General features: G+C 36.3%; 1 protein-coding gene across 1 annotated transcript; it reads right to left on the bottom strand.

The window, feature by feature from the left end:
- Positions 1-227: 227 nt before the first annotated feature.
- Positions 228-11,364, bottom strand: LOC114357275 (protein brown). The gene is given in 12 exon segments (XM_028310805.1): positions 228-409; positions 1,544-1,750; positions 3,135-3,270; positions 3,664-3,888; positions 5,094-5,199; positions 6,207-6,383; positions 7,474-7,712; positions 8,393-8,542; positions 9,462-9,639; positions 10,223-10,271; positions 10,454-10,583; positions 11,093-11,364. Coding segments are annotated over 12 exon segments (1,794 nt in total). The 5' UTR covers positions 11,108-11,364.
- Positions 11,365-15,945: the final 4,581 nt, after the last annotated feature.

Genomic DNA, 15,945 nt, shown 5'->3' with positions numbered 1-15,945 from the left:
CTTGACAGTCATTGATAATGTTTTTCCATAGTACCTAATGTAAGTACTGCACTGCCCTTGTTGCATCTGCGAACTATAAAAAAATGTTTTTAGCTTTTTAAGCCGATTGCCGTCGTCTGTACAAGCACTACGGCTTTGAATGTCTCGATCACAAAAATTGGAGACTGAAAAAAAGTAATTTTTTAATGATTTACTTTTTAATTGTTCAACAATAAACTTAAATAATTTTAGTATGCATAGCCTTTCTTTTCCTCTCTCTTCAACCCAAAATAGGCCAGCAGACTCCAGAGTACAGTCACGAACAGAAGTCCTAGCGAGTCCTGAAGCACGAAGTCCGAGGAGTAGCCACTTTCTGACAAGACAGTGGCGCCATTTGTGACACATAGGGACGTGACGTTCGTTTCGCAATCTGTGGAAAAAGATACAACATTAAAAAACTGGTATCTCTACTCTTCAAAAAGCCCTTTAATTTATGAAATTAGGTTACAATATTGCTACAATTTGATGTTAAATTGATTTAAAACACGAATACCTAATTTCGTTAAAAAAAAGGCAGACACTAAAGTACTTATAATAGGTAGGTACTCCTAACCATAAATTCATCTGATAACTACCTATCTATTTGAATCTTGAATGACACATAAATAAATATAATCCAGCTTCTATTTTTAGAAGTAAGTTTTTTCTTCCCACGATCAACGACAAGTTAACTAACGCACTTTTAATGCAACAATGCCCATTCATCTTCTAATCAAAAGACGAGGTTACAAATGCGTTTATGTAACTTTACCTAACCATTATTTGTAGATATCGGGTTACGTTGACAGTAATGGTTTTACTTCGTCGCATTCCTATTTTATCTCAAATCATCAGTTTAACGCGGTTCTACATGGGAAACTACTTTCTTAAACATTTTATTAGTAGGTTCCATAAGGGCCGAGAACCAGTTTGAGTAACGATTAATAACACGAATTGATGTGAAGCGCCCACTTAACTGATAGCAGTTAACTGTTATGGCATCATCAATAGACCCTTCTTTGTAAATATTCATTTTGTATACGGTCACAATTTGATAAGTCTCACATCGGTACAATATTCGGTTTCGTATATCTCCTACGATTCGGCACATCACTAGTGGAGACGGTACCGCAAACCAGGACATGAAGGAAGAGCTATTTAGCTTATCAAAGTACTTAAACTGGTAATGAAGTAAAAAGGTATGAATTCAAATGATTCGGGTATGCTGTGATTCATAAATTTTTTTGGCGGCCACTTGGTGTAATGGATAGCATACTGTGTGATTACGGGTTCGAATCCCGCTAAGGGCAAACGTTATTATGGAGATACTAGGGTGTTTAGTTAAGGGCTAGAAAAATATTGATGAAATATTCCCGCAGTTTTCAAATTCAGTTCTTTGTTTAAAAACAAATAACGGACAATATTGTGACTACAATGTGACTTTAGTTCCAAAGCTGCAAAGCTACTTTCTACGTACAATATTAAAAAAAAAAAACTGAATCAGGTAACTAAAAAATATCCTTACCAATATGCTCAATCTGCCTCCAATAAACATTGCTGACAGCATCCATGGCGTAGTAGAAGTGCGATATGAACCTCAATGGTTGAAGCCACATCGGCAGTGACGATAACCTCAGGAACGCACCCGCCATCAGGAAGAGTGGCAGGTCAGCGCACGGCATGACGTCACTGATGATGTTCGATGACGTGAACAGCGCACCCATGCCCAGACCTTGGAAGGGATAAGGGATGTTTGTGTGATTTATTTATTTATCTATACTTTAACATACGAATTTAATGTCATCTTTATGGCATTAAATTCGTATGTTAAAATTTTGGCCTTTGCATTCTCGATTCTACGTTGCAGCTGTAGATACTGGTAGAGCTCTCTCTTTCAAAGGCAAACGATATTTTTAATGTCGTTCGTTCGTTCGTTTCAGCCGAAAGACGTCCACTGCTGGACAAAGGCCTCCCCCAAGGATTTCTACAAACACCGGTCCTGCGCCGCTCGCATCCAGGCACCTCCCGCGACCTAGTGGCTAGGTCTTCCGGTTCGTGGTCGCCACTCAAGAATTTTCCTGCCACAGCGGCCATCAGCTCTACGAGCTATTTTTAATGTAACCCTATTAATTCGCCAAAAACCTTCCTACTTGATTACAATCGTCATTATACTCGTAAATCATAGACATTTCAGTCTAATGAAGTTAATAGGTACTTAACATTCACAAAGTAAATCAATGACCCCATAGTTATTATTATTTTAAAGAAGTTAGGGTAATATTAAAAAAATACTTATTACTTGTTTAAATATAGTTTCAAGGCTATAATACCCATAAAAGGCGGAAAAACAGCACATCAAATCTTAATACCAGTCTGCCATATGTAGAGTGAGATGTGTTGCACAACGATTTCAAAATTAAGATATTAATCCAATAAAATTCACTACGAAAATAAAGTCGTGATCTCAAAGTTGTAATTAGGGTTCATTTAATAGCTCAAGTCGTTAACTGATTGATTTACGATAAAACAGGTAAAATACAAGTTTAACCTGCCTACCGACTCCATCGCCCTAAATTGTGGTCCTGCTTAATGCCCTATTGTCTATTGTTATTACCCTTTATCACCCCATGCATACCTAACTTTAAGGCTGAGTTGGACCATTTTACTTTAACTTTGACAAACGTCAAAAATCTGTCTAATTCCATACAAAAAACAACGGACGTCATAGTTACGGTCAAGGATCTTAATGGGTATATGGAGAAGTCTTCACCGTGTTGTTCGCAACACGAGTGAAGACTTCTCCATATACCATATAAAAACCCACATAACCTGCCGTCTCCCCGATAGTGGTAGGTATATCTACGTAAAATATTAGCTGCGTAAAAAGATACTCACTTTATTTAGGAACTCCGAAAAAATTGTCTTCGATTAAAGGTACTACCGCCCACTGGGTGGGCTTCCACTTACCATAATAACTAAAATAGTAAGCAGACTATGTCTGCTTGTGACCACGGCTCGCATCATCGCAGCCGAAACGTCAAGCCGTGAGTACATAATGTAACTCATTAATTAAAGTTAAAATGGAACGCGAAAGTTTAAAATCTTATATAACTTACCATAAGCAGTAGCAGTGATGCCAGCAACACAGAGGCTCAGGCAGAATTTCAACGCTGTCATCATGTGGTTGGGCAGCTGCACGGCTAGTGTCGTGATGAAGACCAGTGATAGAGGCCATACTGCGCACTGGGGTATCTGGGCATATTATAAATGGAATTAATGTCATTTTTTTCCCCACAATCTCCAATGTGGAAAGTGGAAAGTGAAGTTTTACCTAACAGCCCGAAAATAGTATCCTACTCTGGATGTAACTCTAACAGTACCTACTGAAATAAAATTAATGAAATTAGTGTTAACTAGCAAATTTCATTTCTAAGTTGATGATGATGACGATTCTATAATTATGATCATCATCATTAGCCAACTGTACAGAGATTGATTCTTGAGATATAGTTTGGCCAAGGTACTACACGTGGCCTCCTGACGAGCGATATTTTATTGACCCCGAACCTAGTAGAATCAGTCGACTGATTCTACACAGCTATCAATTCAAAATAAAGAATAATAACACTATAGAAAACAACATACAAAGCTAATAAACCTGGCGACCAGATACGAGGAACAGCTGTACACCCCGACCTCTCTCTTGAACAAACTCAGTTCAGCTTCGAAGGTATACATCGCGCTGTAGGACAAGGCGAAGCACACTTCGCTGGTCATCAGCCAGAGGAGCCCTCGGATGTCCTGGATCCCGCGCTGGGTGGAACCTGACGCGCCTACGTAGCAGGTGCCTATCACCATGGAGGAAGCTATCTAGAAAAGAAAAACCTGTTTTAGTCTAATGCCTATTTCTATTTTTGGGTAAAATATTTGAATGACAGATGAAAAAGAAAGTAAAATTATAGATCGTTTCATCCACGAAGACGCGCCCCATCATTTTTCCGCTAATGTCCGAGAGTTATCGGTACACGCTAAAATATCCATGAATGCACGCACACGCACACTACAATAATGACGCTCGGATTGCTCGGATCAAACTTCCCGCACTCCGCGCTTCCCTCGACCAAAAATTGGTGGGGCGCATCTTCGTGAATGAAACGATTTATAAATAGGGTGTAGAAATGGAAAGATTGCCAAAAATGTAACTGTAACTTGTTGATTATCCTAAGGACAATGACCAAAAGTGGTCCAAATGTCCACCACAAATGAGACCTATATTGGCTTATAGTCCATTAAATAGAGATTAACTTTCAGTATGGGACGAAAAAAAAATAAGCTGTCAGTAAAAAGTTATGACCGTATGAAAAATTGTAGTAGTTTACGCGCTAATCTCAGGAACTACTGGTCCGATTTGAAAAATTATTTTTGTTATGGATAGCCCATTTATCAAGGATGGTTTTAGGTTATATACAACCCTAACCTACAACCAATAGGGGCGGAGCAGCGACCACCCGACCATAATTCCAATATTGTTGTCTTTCTTCTGAGCTTATTTTTTTTCTTTTAGCGAGAATCTAACACGGCACACTAAGCGACATGACATAACATGCATAGATTAATCCAAAATGTGCGATGGATAGAATGATATCAAGAACATTTTTCGGATGAAAAGGTAAAAAACATGACTTTTCATTCAGTCATAACTTTTTACTGACAGCATATTTTTGATTGCGGTTTGGTTATAATGAATCAGTATTTAGTAGACTATTTTACTACATAGGTCTCGTTAGTGGTGGACATTTGGACCACACTCCATACATTTTTGGTCATTGTCCTTTGCTTGCTTAATTGTGTTTTTCCGTACCTACTGAATTACTCTTAATTGGGCCATTTCTAGGTCCTAATTTAGTGTTAGTTACTCGCTTAGGAATTCAACATCATCATTTCAGCCACAGATTGTCACCAATTTCTTTTGTAAAGTGCTAGAACATAGCCTTCCCCCGATTGGAATTATATCTATCAAAAATACTAAACTAATTTCAAGTCTAGACTCTAGATAAGTAATGCTAAGAACTTACCACATTGATAAATAGCAAAAATAATTGCCCACGTATATTTCATCTCAATGTCAGACACGACCTCCATAGCAATAGCTGTACTTGCTTCAACCATTTCCTTCTGTATCTAAAATCAATAAAAAAACTTCTTTTCTCGTAACCATTTCCTATACAGATACCATGAGTTACAAACTGTCATCTAATTTTAATTTAAAACAGTGATTAACTTAGAAGTTTGAGTGATCTTAAGCTGGATTAATTATGTTCAATTAACATTTCATGTTAAAACTAACAAAAACAAGTCTTGGAATGTCCGGAGTAGTAAAGGCAAAGAGTGAGTCGGACTCCCCACAAAGAATTCTGTAAAACAATGTAATATGCCCAAATAAATAAATAAAAAAGTACGAGATTGATGGTGAAAACGGGTATTAACCGTTTTCACCATCAATCCCTAAATTTTAAGTGACCCCTATGGTAACACTTAACAAGAATTTTGTTTTCATAGGGGTCACTTAAAAATTAGGGATTGATGGTGAAAACGGACATAATACATTCGAACGGACAGAGTGTAGACTTATTATTACTTAGCCCCATTGGGTACGGAACCCACAATGTTTTTTGGCGTGGCCTATGGGTATGATTAATTTCTCATAGCCAAAATAACATTTAATTTAACAAAAACCGAGAAGCAAAATAAGTAGGTAACATAGCTTATTTAAATCTACTATATGAAGATGACATTGATAAAGCATATTGAATATTCATAAATTAGTATAATTTATACTGGTAAAGGTAATAACTGGTAAAGGTCGCGGGAAGAGCCTGGATGCGGGCAGCGCAGGACCGTTCATTGTGGAAAACCTTGGGGGAGGCCTTTGTCCAGCAGTGGACGTCATTTGGCTGAAACGAACGAACGAACGAGTATAATTTATACTAGTAACTTGAAGTACTTTATTCTAAATCAAGTTTCTTAATTTTAGTTTCATGAGTCGCTACTTAAGTAATTGTGATTGGCAATAAATAATATGTCATTGTGTCGAGTTTTAAGTGTCCCTAAATTAATAGTTAAATTAAAATTTGTTGTGTTTTATAAAAAATAAGATCAATAAATGTATTATTAACGTTCATACTAACTTATTCACAGCACATTTCACAGTTGAAGCACTCGTCTCGTCTCGTTTGTACCTCTCGTGGTACGAGTCCAAGATTTTCTGGGACTCATCCGTCCCACCTGTCCCACACAGACGGGACACGGCACGTACTATGTAGAACTCTGCCGGATTGTAATTCACTGGGCAGTGTAGATTGATGCTGAAATGTTTTTCGTTAGTCTCGATTTTCGATAAAGTTTTCAGGTTATGATGATGACTTCGCAACAGCTGATTCTGAATACTTTTCTATTAAGGTAGCGAACACTAAATCCGCAGTAACTTTAGTCTTTTAGAGTACCGTTTTTCTTTAAGTTCCTTTAGGCATACGAGTTTACAAGTGCGCTACATTTTTTTTTATGTGACAGGAGGCAAACGAGCAGACGGATCACCTGATGGTAAGTGATTACCGTCGCCCCGTAGTCCCAGGGGCGTTACAGGTGCATTTCGCACTTTAGTAATCATCAATCCAACGCTATGTAACATTGTTGTAAAGTATTTCTTACAAGTAGAGCCGCGCCTCTACACAAAAACCAGCCTATTTATAGGCGAAGAAAAAACGCTGATCTGTAAGAGCCTTAAGGCGTTGGCCTTTTATCATCCAAAAATCAGCAGAAATACTGTTACATCAATCAAAAGCCACACAAATTGACGTCATTGGCTACTTAGCTTTGCTGTTATAAAGTATCATCACATCATACTATTTTGGCAACAACTTTTCAAAAAAAGAACTAAAAAATAACTTCTAGGTGAAGAAAATATGAAACGCTGATTTCTTATGACTTTTGGTGAAAAGTGACCTGAGAATAGCTAATATTAATCAGAGAAGACAGACATTCGTAAAGCAACATAGTTGTAATTATTGTAACCTATGTAAGTCGCTAAAAGCACTGAACTGTGAACGTGATAACAGTCCGATTCAATTACTGTACATTGTAATATGATAAGTAGGTAATATCAATCCATATAACACCCACAGAGCCTTTATTCAATCGTTACGCTCATTTATAAACATTACTGACTATTCTCACCTCTCGTTCCCACTTCCCACTGTTGCAACTCCTGTGTAGCCAGGATCTACAACTTGACTGCCAATAAAAACCCAACCAGTGAAAGTCAAGTTTATCCCGAGGAACTTAAACTGACATTGGGTTTGTAACGAAATTAATTAGAAAAACATAGGACGAGTTCGAAGTTAAGGTTCGACTACCCTCCAGTGCAGAAAGTTATAGACATTATTAAAATTAATTTACCTTCTAAACAACTCACTACAGTCCTCTTGGCTCCCATGAAACAACAGCTTCCCATCAGCCATCAGCAAGATGGAGTTGAACTCTTTGAACAGATCGGTGGAGGGCTGGTGGACGGAGCATATGACCACCTTCCCGCAGAGTGACAGCCGTTTCAGGGTCTCCACCACCAGGGCGGCGTTGTAACTGTCCAGGCCCGTTGTGGGTTCGTCGCAGATGAGTATTTGTGGACTGGATAGCAGCTACAAAGTTAAAACACTATAATAAGGTTAGATTAGAAACGAAAGACACAAGAAACACGAATAAAATACAAGTACAAGCTAACAAACAAGTTAATATGATATCGCAAAAAAGGATTTTCAGGACCCTATTTACGAAACATGTATTTAAAACCCTTTGATTGGTTGAATTTCGTTTACTAGATCATCAAAGGAAAGCATAGCGTGCTTGAATTTTTATTCAGTTTTGAGAGCTCATAAACATTTTACACTACGCTTCTAGTCCGAAACTAAGCAAAGCTTGTACTATGGGTACTAGACAACGGATATAAACATACTTTAAATACTTTTTTTTTGTAAATACATACATTATACATAAGTAACACCTAGCCCCATCACAGAAATTAAAATGCATCATTTCAATTTCTGCCCGGCCGGGAATCGAACCCGGGACCTCTCGGCATAGTTTTTTTTTATGCAAGACAAGGCAGCTATTTGACCGCAATCGCAGATGCAGTCTAGAATGGTACATCTGCCCTGTAAGTGCCTATTCACTCTCGCCTTGAAAAGTAGTCCGTTCTGAACCACTACACCAAACGGGCGACATAATTAATGTCTTTTAAATAGTCAGTGTGGTGTTTTTTATCTTTTTTCCAAACCCCACAAAAAATATAAACAAACAATGCACTTTATCGATATCGTACCGAAGTAGCCAATGACAGTAACCGCTTTTCGCCCCCAGAGAGCGAACTTATGGTAGTTTTGGAGTGCGCTCTCAATTTCAGTTCGTCCAACAAATAGTTCAGAACCACTTTATTGGCTGGATTTTTACAGCTGCCCAGTTTCAATTCTGTCTGAAAGAAATGCTTGCATTGTAAAAACCATTTCAAAAAGCTTTCATAAGATTAATTTCATTCGATGCTACGAATCAAAAATTTCATCATCACTAATAGGCCAGTAGAATTAGACTTTAAATCAGAAATAATTCCTACGAATGATTTTATTACTTTAATGGCTTCATTGGTTGCCCATGAAGACTCTCCTAGGTTTTCGACTTCGACGAAGCTGTGTTTAAGTGTACTGGCCTATAATTAGCTTTTGTACACTAACGTCTTTATACAAAAACTATTTAAACAGTGACAGTTTTTGTGTGTTACATACTGTATAACTTCACACTAAACATGATTAGTCAAACAAACAATCTGTAACAACCTAAAAACATCAACAATATTCGCTTTCGTAAAAAAAGAAAAGTACATACATCAATATTTTCTTTGGCATGTTGATTGTATGAATCATCAGACTGATTGTCGTTTCATTCACATTCAGATATTTTATCTTAACCTGTTTGCTCCCTAATACATTTATAACTATGGACATCATAAAGTGATGCACTAATTGTTTTATGATGTTTATTGTGGTTGGCTTTTTACTAGGTAAAGTACTTATTATCTTAATTTAGGTGTTACAAGAATTTACTTGTACCTCATACGATTCATTAAACATTTATCAATGACAATGTTAGTGTTAATATTTTTATAATAGTTTAAAATCAATTTTGTGGTTAATGAGTGAAATTATTTTCATTGTTATTTAAATTCCTTTAAAAGGAAACTCCACGAAAATTTCAAAGTTCTACCATGGTTCTACCATCAATTACTATAAACAAACGTAATCATTATTCATTGTGTGTGCAATATCAGTGACGACATACCTCTAATAAGAAAACAAAACACAAAAAAAAATCACACCAAACAAGTAGGCCACGCTTACCATAAAAACCAAATGCTCCATGACCGTCAATTGTTCCATGAAGACGTCAAATTGCGGCAGGAGTTCCACCGTCCCCTGTGCCTCTGACACTTCCCTCCCCCCAACTAACACCAGCCCCCTCGAAGGGAGGGTGCATTTTCCTGCCAGAGCTACGAGTAATGTGGTTTTTCCAGCGCCACTATAAAACATTGTTATTATTGTAAATTTCTTTATTTGCGCGCGTATTCACAAACGTTACTATGACGTCTAACAGTACGCGTGGACTCACAGGGTGACACACGAACCAATCATAGAGCTCTATTCAACGTTATGCGTTCGATTTGCTGCTCCACTTAAGCAAGCATCGATTGTGAATGCGGGCGTAAATATTCCACTTGAGCTAAATAAAAATAAAGTTAACTACAACAATTTTTTGAGTTCATAAAATGTCACAAAACAAGGTGACTGACCGACAAGAAGGTGAGATTGTGCAATAAGAATATTTTTTATCTTGTGTACAGCGATTACCAAATCATCTTCCTCCTTGTTTTGTCTGAGAATACAGTTTTTGAATGTCTTTGAAAATTAAAATGTATGTATTAGAAATGGAGTCGATTTCAGAAATGCTCAGTCAGGTATTTACTTGCAAAATAAATTGATTAGCCGATAGTAAGATTTATAGAAACGACTGGAAGAGTTCCTTCGGATCCACTAGTTATTTATTTACCTACTTAGGACATCGCGGTCAAACTAAGGGAAAAAAAGATTAACAAACATCTTACCTTGGTCCAAGAAGTGCTGCAAATTCACCTTCTCTAATGATTCCTGAAACTGATGTTTCAAGTTTACTACTAAAACAACTACAACAATTACATTTATGTTAATGTTAGAGAAAAAAATAGTAACTATTAATCTTAATAAAAATTAACAACAATATTATCCAGTGTTGAGTGCGTTATTAGTAACACTTTCTTGTTCTACAATTGACATTAAATAAATTTCATAATACCCACTGTTGTCCAGTATAACATTTTTTGGTTTTGAAACTTTTCTCCGCCACCATGATCTTTCTTCAGGGGTCCAAACTGTCAAATTATCTACTGTCATGACCACTTTGGGGCCGTCATCTGAGTCAATACCTTCCTGAAATTAATGTTTATTTGATACTACCGAGTCATCAGTCTAAATAAGAAATAAGAATAAACAGCCTAATCGAGACAATTACCTACCAGAAGTAGATACAGCGATTTTATTGCTGAAAACCTGTACGGTTAGCATGAAAAACTTTCGAGTTCGAATCGTTTGCATATTTGAATCGCCATCAAAAGATTTAGTACAAAAACTACAATAGCGCCCTTGTGAACGTGTCGTAAAGTGAACTTAGTATGAGAAATGATTGCACGAAAATTATTTTGTGAGTCAAAATTGTCACGCTATCGTTTAATTCGAAGGTATCGAATTTTGTCGAATACGCAAACGATTCGAAGACGAAAGTTGTTCATGCTAGAGGTATGTACAGTTTATTGAATGATTTCTCAATCGTAGCTTAATAAGGGGTAAGGTTAAGTGCGAATCGACTATCCCGCAAAACTAACTAATGTTTACTCTACCGATATACCATTTTTTCTATTTTACAGCCAAACAAGACTTACCGCATCAAAATCCATGGCTACAGAATAAAATTGTCCCACAAAAATCACAATTAAACCATATTTATTACAATTAAAATTAACACAAACGTCTAATCTCTATCGCATTCGTAACATTTTGTGTCACTCAAAGTGTACTATTGTTTGAAAAGCGATTACTTTCTTACTAACATTGTAGTTAAGCGGTAGAGTCGTTGTCTGTCTGTGTTTTTCAACATTTATTGTTCAATGTATATGTGGAGCGATTTTGATAATACATATTTTGTAAGAAAGTTAAGCTGATCTTGGAGATGTATTATTGTATATTGTTTATATGCCTTAGGCATTTTAGTTATATTGTATTATCTATTTTTCATCCTGAAAAACTTACAGAAATAACCTGAAAGATGGACGAAATCATTTTCAGTAGCAAACTGAAAAACAAGCGGTACTGCGTGCAGGACGAGTTTAGGTTACTTGATAATAATAAAGATATGTCCGCTTGTTTGTCATGGAGATTTTAGTTCGTTTGCCTTCTTACAGATTGATATCTGAGAAACTTTGTTACTAGGTAAGCAGGTGTTCTAAATTACTACTTCCTTTTAGACAGCACTCTTTTCTTCATCAAGGTCTGGTAAGAATGGTGAACTCACAAAAGAACAATATTTTGTATTGTTAGGTTTGAAAATCTGTTATTGTTTACTCCATTACTGCAAGATAAAACTTAATATAGACTTAGAATGATAGCAGTTAAAATGTTTTTCAAACTAATACCTATTTCCCAAGCTGTGATAAACAAATATTTTTCATTAAATTAAAAACAAGTAGGTAAACTACGTATTATCTGTGTTGTATTTGGAAAACCAGAGGTAAAAACTGACACCGAATTTTCTATAGCCGTACCTACTTAATTTAAGAAAATATGTAAAGTTAAGTAACGTTGACTAAACTAATATTTATTTTTGTTTACTAAGATACTTACCTACCTATTTCAAACTCTCTTTCGAAATAATTCTACCATATTTTACATAACAATTTACCAAAGTTGGCGCGGACTTTAACCAATCGTAAATATTTCCGCGTTACCGCGTCAAACTTGCTTTGTTATTTTTATCAATGGTAGGCGCTGTTTCTAAGCAATAAAACACCTACCAGATCCCATGTAGAGATCCAAACCACCTCTCAATTAATCATGACCATAGACGCACAAAACTTACGTGACCATACCTAATGTTTTTATTGCAAAATGATCCTTAAAATAAACGATCGTGGGAGTGGTTTATAAAAAGTGGAATGAAATCAAGGCTGATGGGTTAGTTGAGTTTGAAGCAGTAGAACCACAGTTTTTGATTATCAAAAGTCTAGTATTAATACATCGTAAACCTTACGTATTGTTTGTTACTATGATTACAGCCTTAGTTTCAAACTAACGAATGATCTCAAGTATTCAGCATTACCAACTGAGCTCTAACTTCAATATTCTATGACGCCTTGAACTTCAAGGCTTGATGCACTTGACCTTAAATTACTTAACCTGCGCCTCTCCACCACTGCCATCAGGCGACCACTGAAAACCAGCGTCGTGGTGCTACGCACTGCGGCATTATGCTGAGTGGAAGCCTTTTTGGCATCATTTCCAAATTAATTAATTTACTGTTAAGTTTTGTAATTTGCTGTTTTTAATGTGCCAAATAAATGTATTTTCTTTCTTCTTTCTTTCTTTCTAACCAACATCAAAGAACAGGGTGTTCGTTTGTTCGTGGTCTAGTGTGGATTAAGCCCACTGCATACTTCTCTGTAATTACCAAATTATACTACTATGTTCAAAAATAGATACACCACACAGTTTTTGTGGAACTGGTAAAACTTGTTGGCATAGGCCTGTGGTATGCGACCGTAGATCCATATGCTTCTCTCAACTATTGCACAATGTTACAACAACTTTATTTGGAAGGTTTCACCCCTTGTTCCTTTGAAATATGATCAATTTTATCAACACAATCATCCCTAAAATTTCTTGACGATTTTTGACATACTTGGGCAGAAATTGAAATTTACTATGTATAATATGTATGTATTTACAAAAAAAAGTATTTAAGTATGTTTATATCCGTTGTCTAGTACCCATAGTACAAGCTTTGCTTGGTTTGGGACTGTAACGACGCAGTGTAAAATGTCCAAGGATATTTATTTTATTTACTTAGAAAGATACAAGGAAGCCATTAAAGTCCTCTCTACTAGTAGTTAAGAGATACCTATTAAATACCAACTCTATTTCCAAAATGCTGTATTTTTATTGCTCTATCTAAGGTAGAGAACTAGGCATTCTTTAAAGTTAACATGTTTTATATTTCATCGTTTCTTAACCTGACCTGAGACCATTAACAGATCACCGATTTCGTTTTCATAGTATTTTGGGACAACCAGTTTAACTAAACCTTTAAAAATCGATTTAAACCGCACGCACCGACCTAACTGGTTTCTTGATGGGTGATTATTTATTGGAAATCGCCATGATGTTAGTTTTAGGTGTATTTTAAATTATTATTATGTTTGTATAGAGAAAAGTGGAAACTGGTAGTGTAATTAATTCAAGTAATAAAATGTGTTAATGAAGTTAATTCTATTTCGTAGATTGTAATGAGGTTTGGTAAGTAGGTATTTCTTATGTTAACTAACTTGATATTTTAGGTCATAAAACTTTTTTTTCTTTTTCTAGTAATAGAGTATTTAATATTTGAAAATTTATAAAACAATATTTTGTGTCTAATTCTCATTTTCACTGTTGTTGTAACTTCTAACCAATATTTTTCAGGATCAAAAACTGACGACTAATCAAAGTACCTCTACGAGTACCTATGTTTTAGTTGGCAACTGCAGCAAAATACAGTCCATTTCAAAATGAATGTTAGGTGGGTACCTAACATTCATTTCAATAAAAAATCTTTTTTGGGGGTTTCAGGAACCCTCCTGAAAAAAAAAGATTTTTTATTGGAGATCAAAATTGACCGCAATGTCACCTGTGCGTAGGAAATGTCATGTAGGTGTGGTATTTTTTGTTAATTAAACCACGAATAATAAACTTGTTGTTCAAGTGAAACAATAAAAAGTGTGAGGTAACGAATTTATGACCGCAGGTTAATTAAGTCTCTGTCCATGTCATCTACTCGTCAAAATGAAGACAAATTGAATAATTGCTCAGCGAGCGTTACAGACATATGTATTTGAGTTGATAATTAGTCGCTCATACATAACATGCCTTAGGCATTTTAGTTTATTGACCTATTGGTAGAGTTATTAACTCGTTGAATGATAAAATGACTTTTGTTTAAAAGCTTTGCCTCAATCCCATAAGTCGGGCGAGCGAGAGTCAATAGACTTATGCTCGTTTTCACTTTTTGAAAGATACAACAACTTTTTTGAAAGATTTCACCCCTTGTTCCTTTGAAATATTTTCGATTTACTTAATTAACATACATATTAATCATCCCTAAAAATTTCCTTGAGGACTCCTGTTATAGAAAGAATACAAAGAAGTTATTAACTCCCTCTCTACTTATGGTTAATAAGAGACAGGTACCAACAGACTCTAGGTAGGTAAATTTCCAAATTGCTGTATTCTTAACTAGCTTTTGCCCGCGGCTTCACCCGCGTGAGCGAGAGCGAGAGTCAATAGACTTATGCTCGTTTTCACCATCAATTCCTATTTTTAGGTGACCCCTATGGTAACACATAACAGGAATTTTGTTTCCATAGGGGTCTCTTAAAAATTAGGGATTGATGGTGAAAACGGGCATTAAGCCCGTATTCACAAACGATGCTTGTTTAACTAAAGCAGCAAAACGAACGCACAGTGTTAAATATAACTCTGTGATTGGTTCGTGTGTGGCCCTGTGCGTCCACGCGCACTGTAAAACCTCATTGTAACGTTTGTGAATGCGGGCGTTATTCCCTTGCCAAGAGTTTTTTTTTTTTTTCAGGAATATGAATGTGCAGGACCGTTCATTGTGGAAAACCTTGGGGGAGGCCTTTGTCCAGCAGTGGACGTCATTTGGCTGAAAAGAAAGAAAAAGAAGAATGTGCCAGTAGGTCCACTAAGTGGAGTGATAATCTGGTGAAGGTGTCGCGTGCCTTTAAGCTCCTGGATGCGGGCAGCGCTGGACTGTTCGTTGTGGAAATCCTTAAAATTGGACGTCATTTGGCTGAAATTAACGAATTTGAATTTTTGGTCTGCCCCCATAGACATAATTATTCGTAACAGTTCTTATTTAGCGAGACGCTACAAATGGAATTGAATCTGAATTTATTAAATTTTTAGATAGACACGAATCTATGGCAGGTAATTATTTCCACTTTAAAATATTTTGTAAATTTATCGAAAGGAAATATGATTCAGTGATTTCAGATAGCACATTCAGTTATGGATAGAGCCATGTCATGTTCGCAAAGCTGACCTTAGACCCACATTTTATAAAGACAATTTTGTATTAAGCATTAATCATGCTTTCTTAAAAATAATTCGAAAGTTCGGATAGTTAATTGGTTATAGNTGCCGCGGTGAAGAGTTTTTCACGAATTTTCGGATAGATCCAGTTTATTTTATAACTTACTAGCTTTCCGCCCGCGGCTTCGCCCGCGTGGAATTTTGTCTGTCACAGAAAAACTTTATCGCGCGCGTCCCTGTTTCAAAAACCGGGATAAAAACTATCCTATGTTCTTTCCCGGGACTCAAACTATCTCTATGCCAAATTTCATCAAAATCGGTTGCGAGGTTTAAGCGGGAAAGCGTAACAGACAGACAGACAGACAGACAGACAGAGTTAATTTCGCATTTATAATATTAGTTGGGAAGTTGGGATTATTGGTACCGTTGGATA

Source organism: Ostrinia furnacalis, unplaced genomic scaffold, assembly GCF_004193835.3.
Source record: "Ostrinia furnacalis isolate ACB-3 unplaced genomic scaffold, ASM419383v2 OfSCF3116, whole genome shotgun sequence".
NCBI lineage: Eukaryota > Metazoa > Arthropoda > Insecta > Lepidoptera > Crambidae > Ostrinia > Ostrinia furnacalis.
This window is presented reverse-complemented; position numbering and strand designations above follow the sequence as displayed.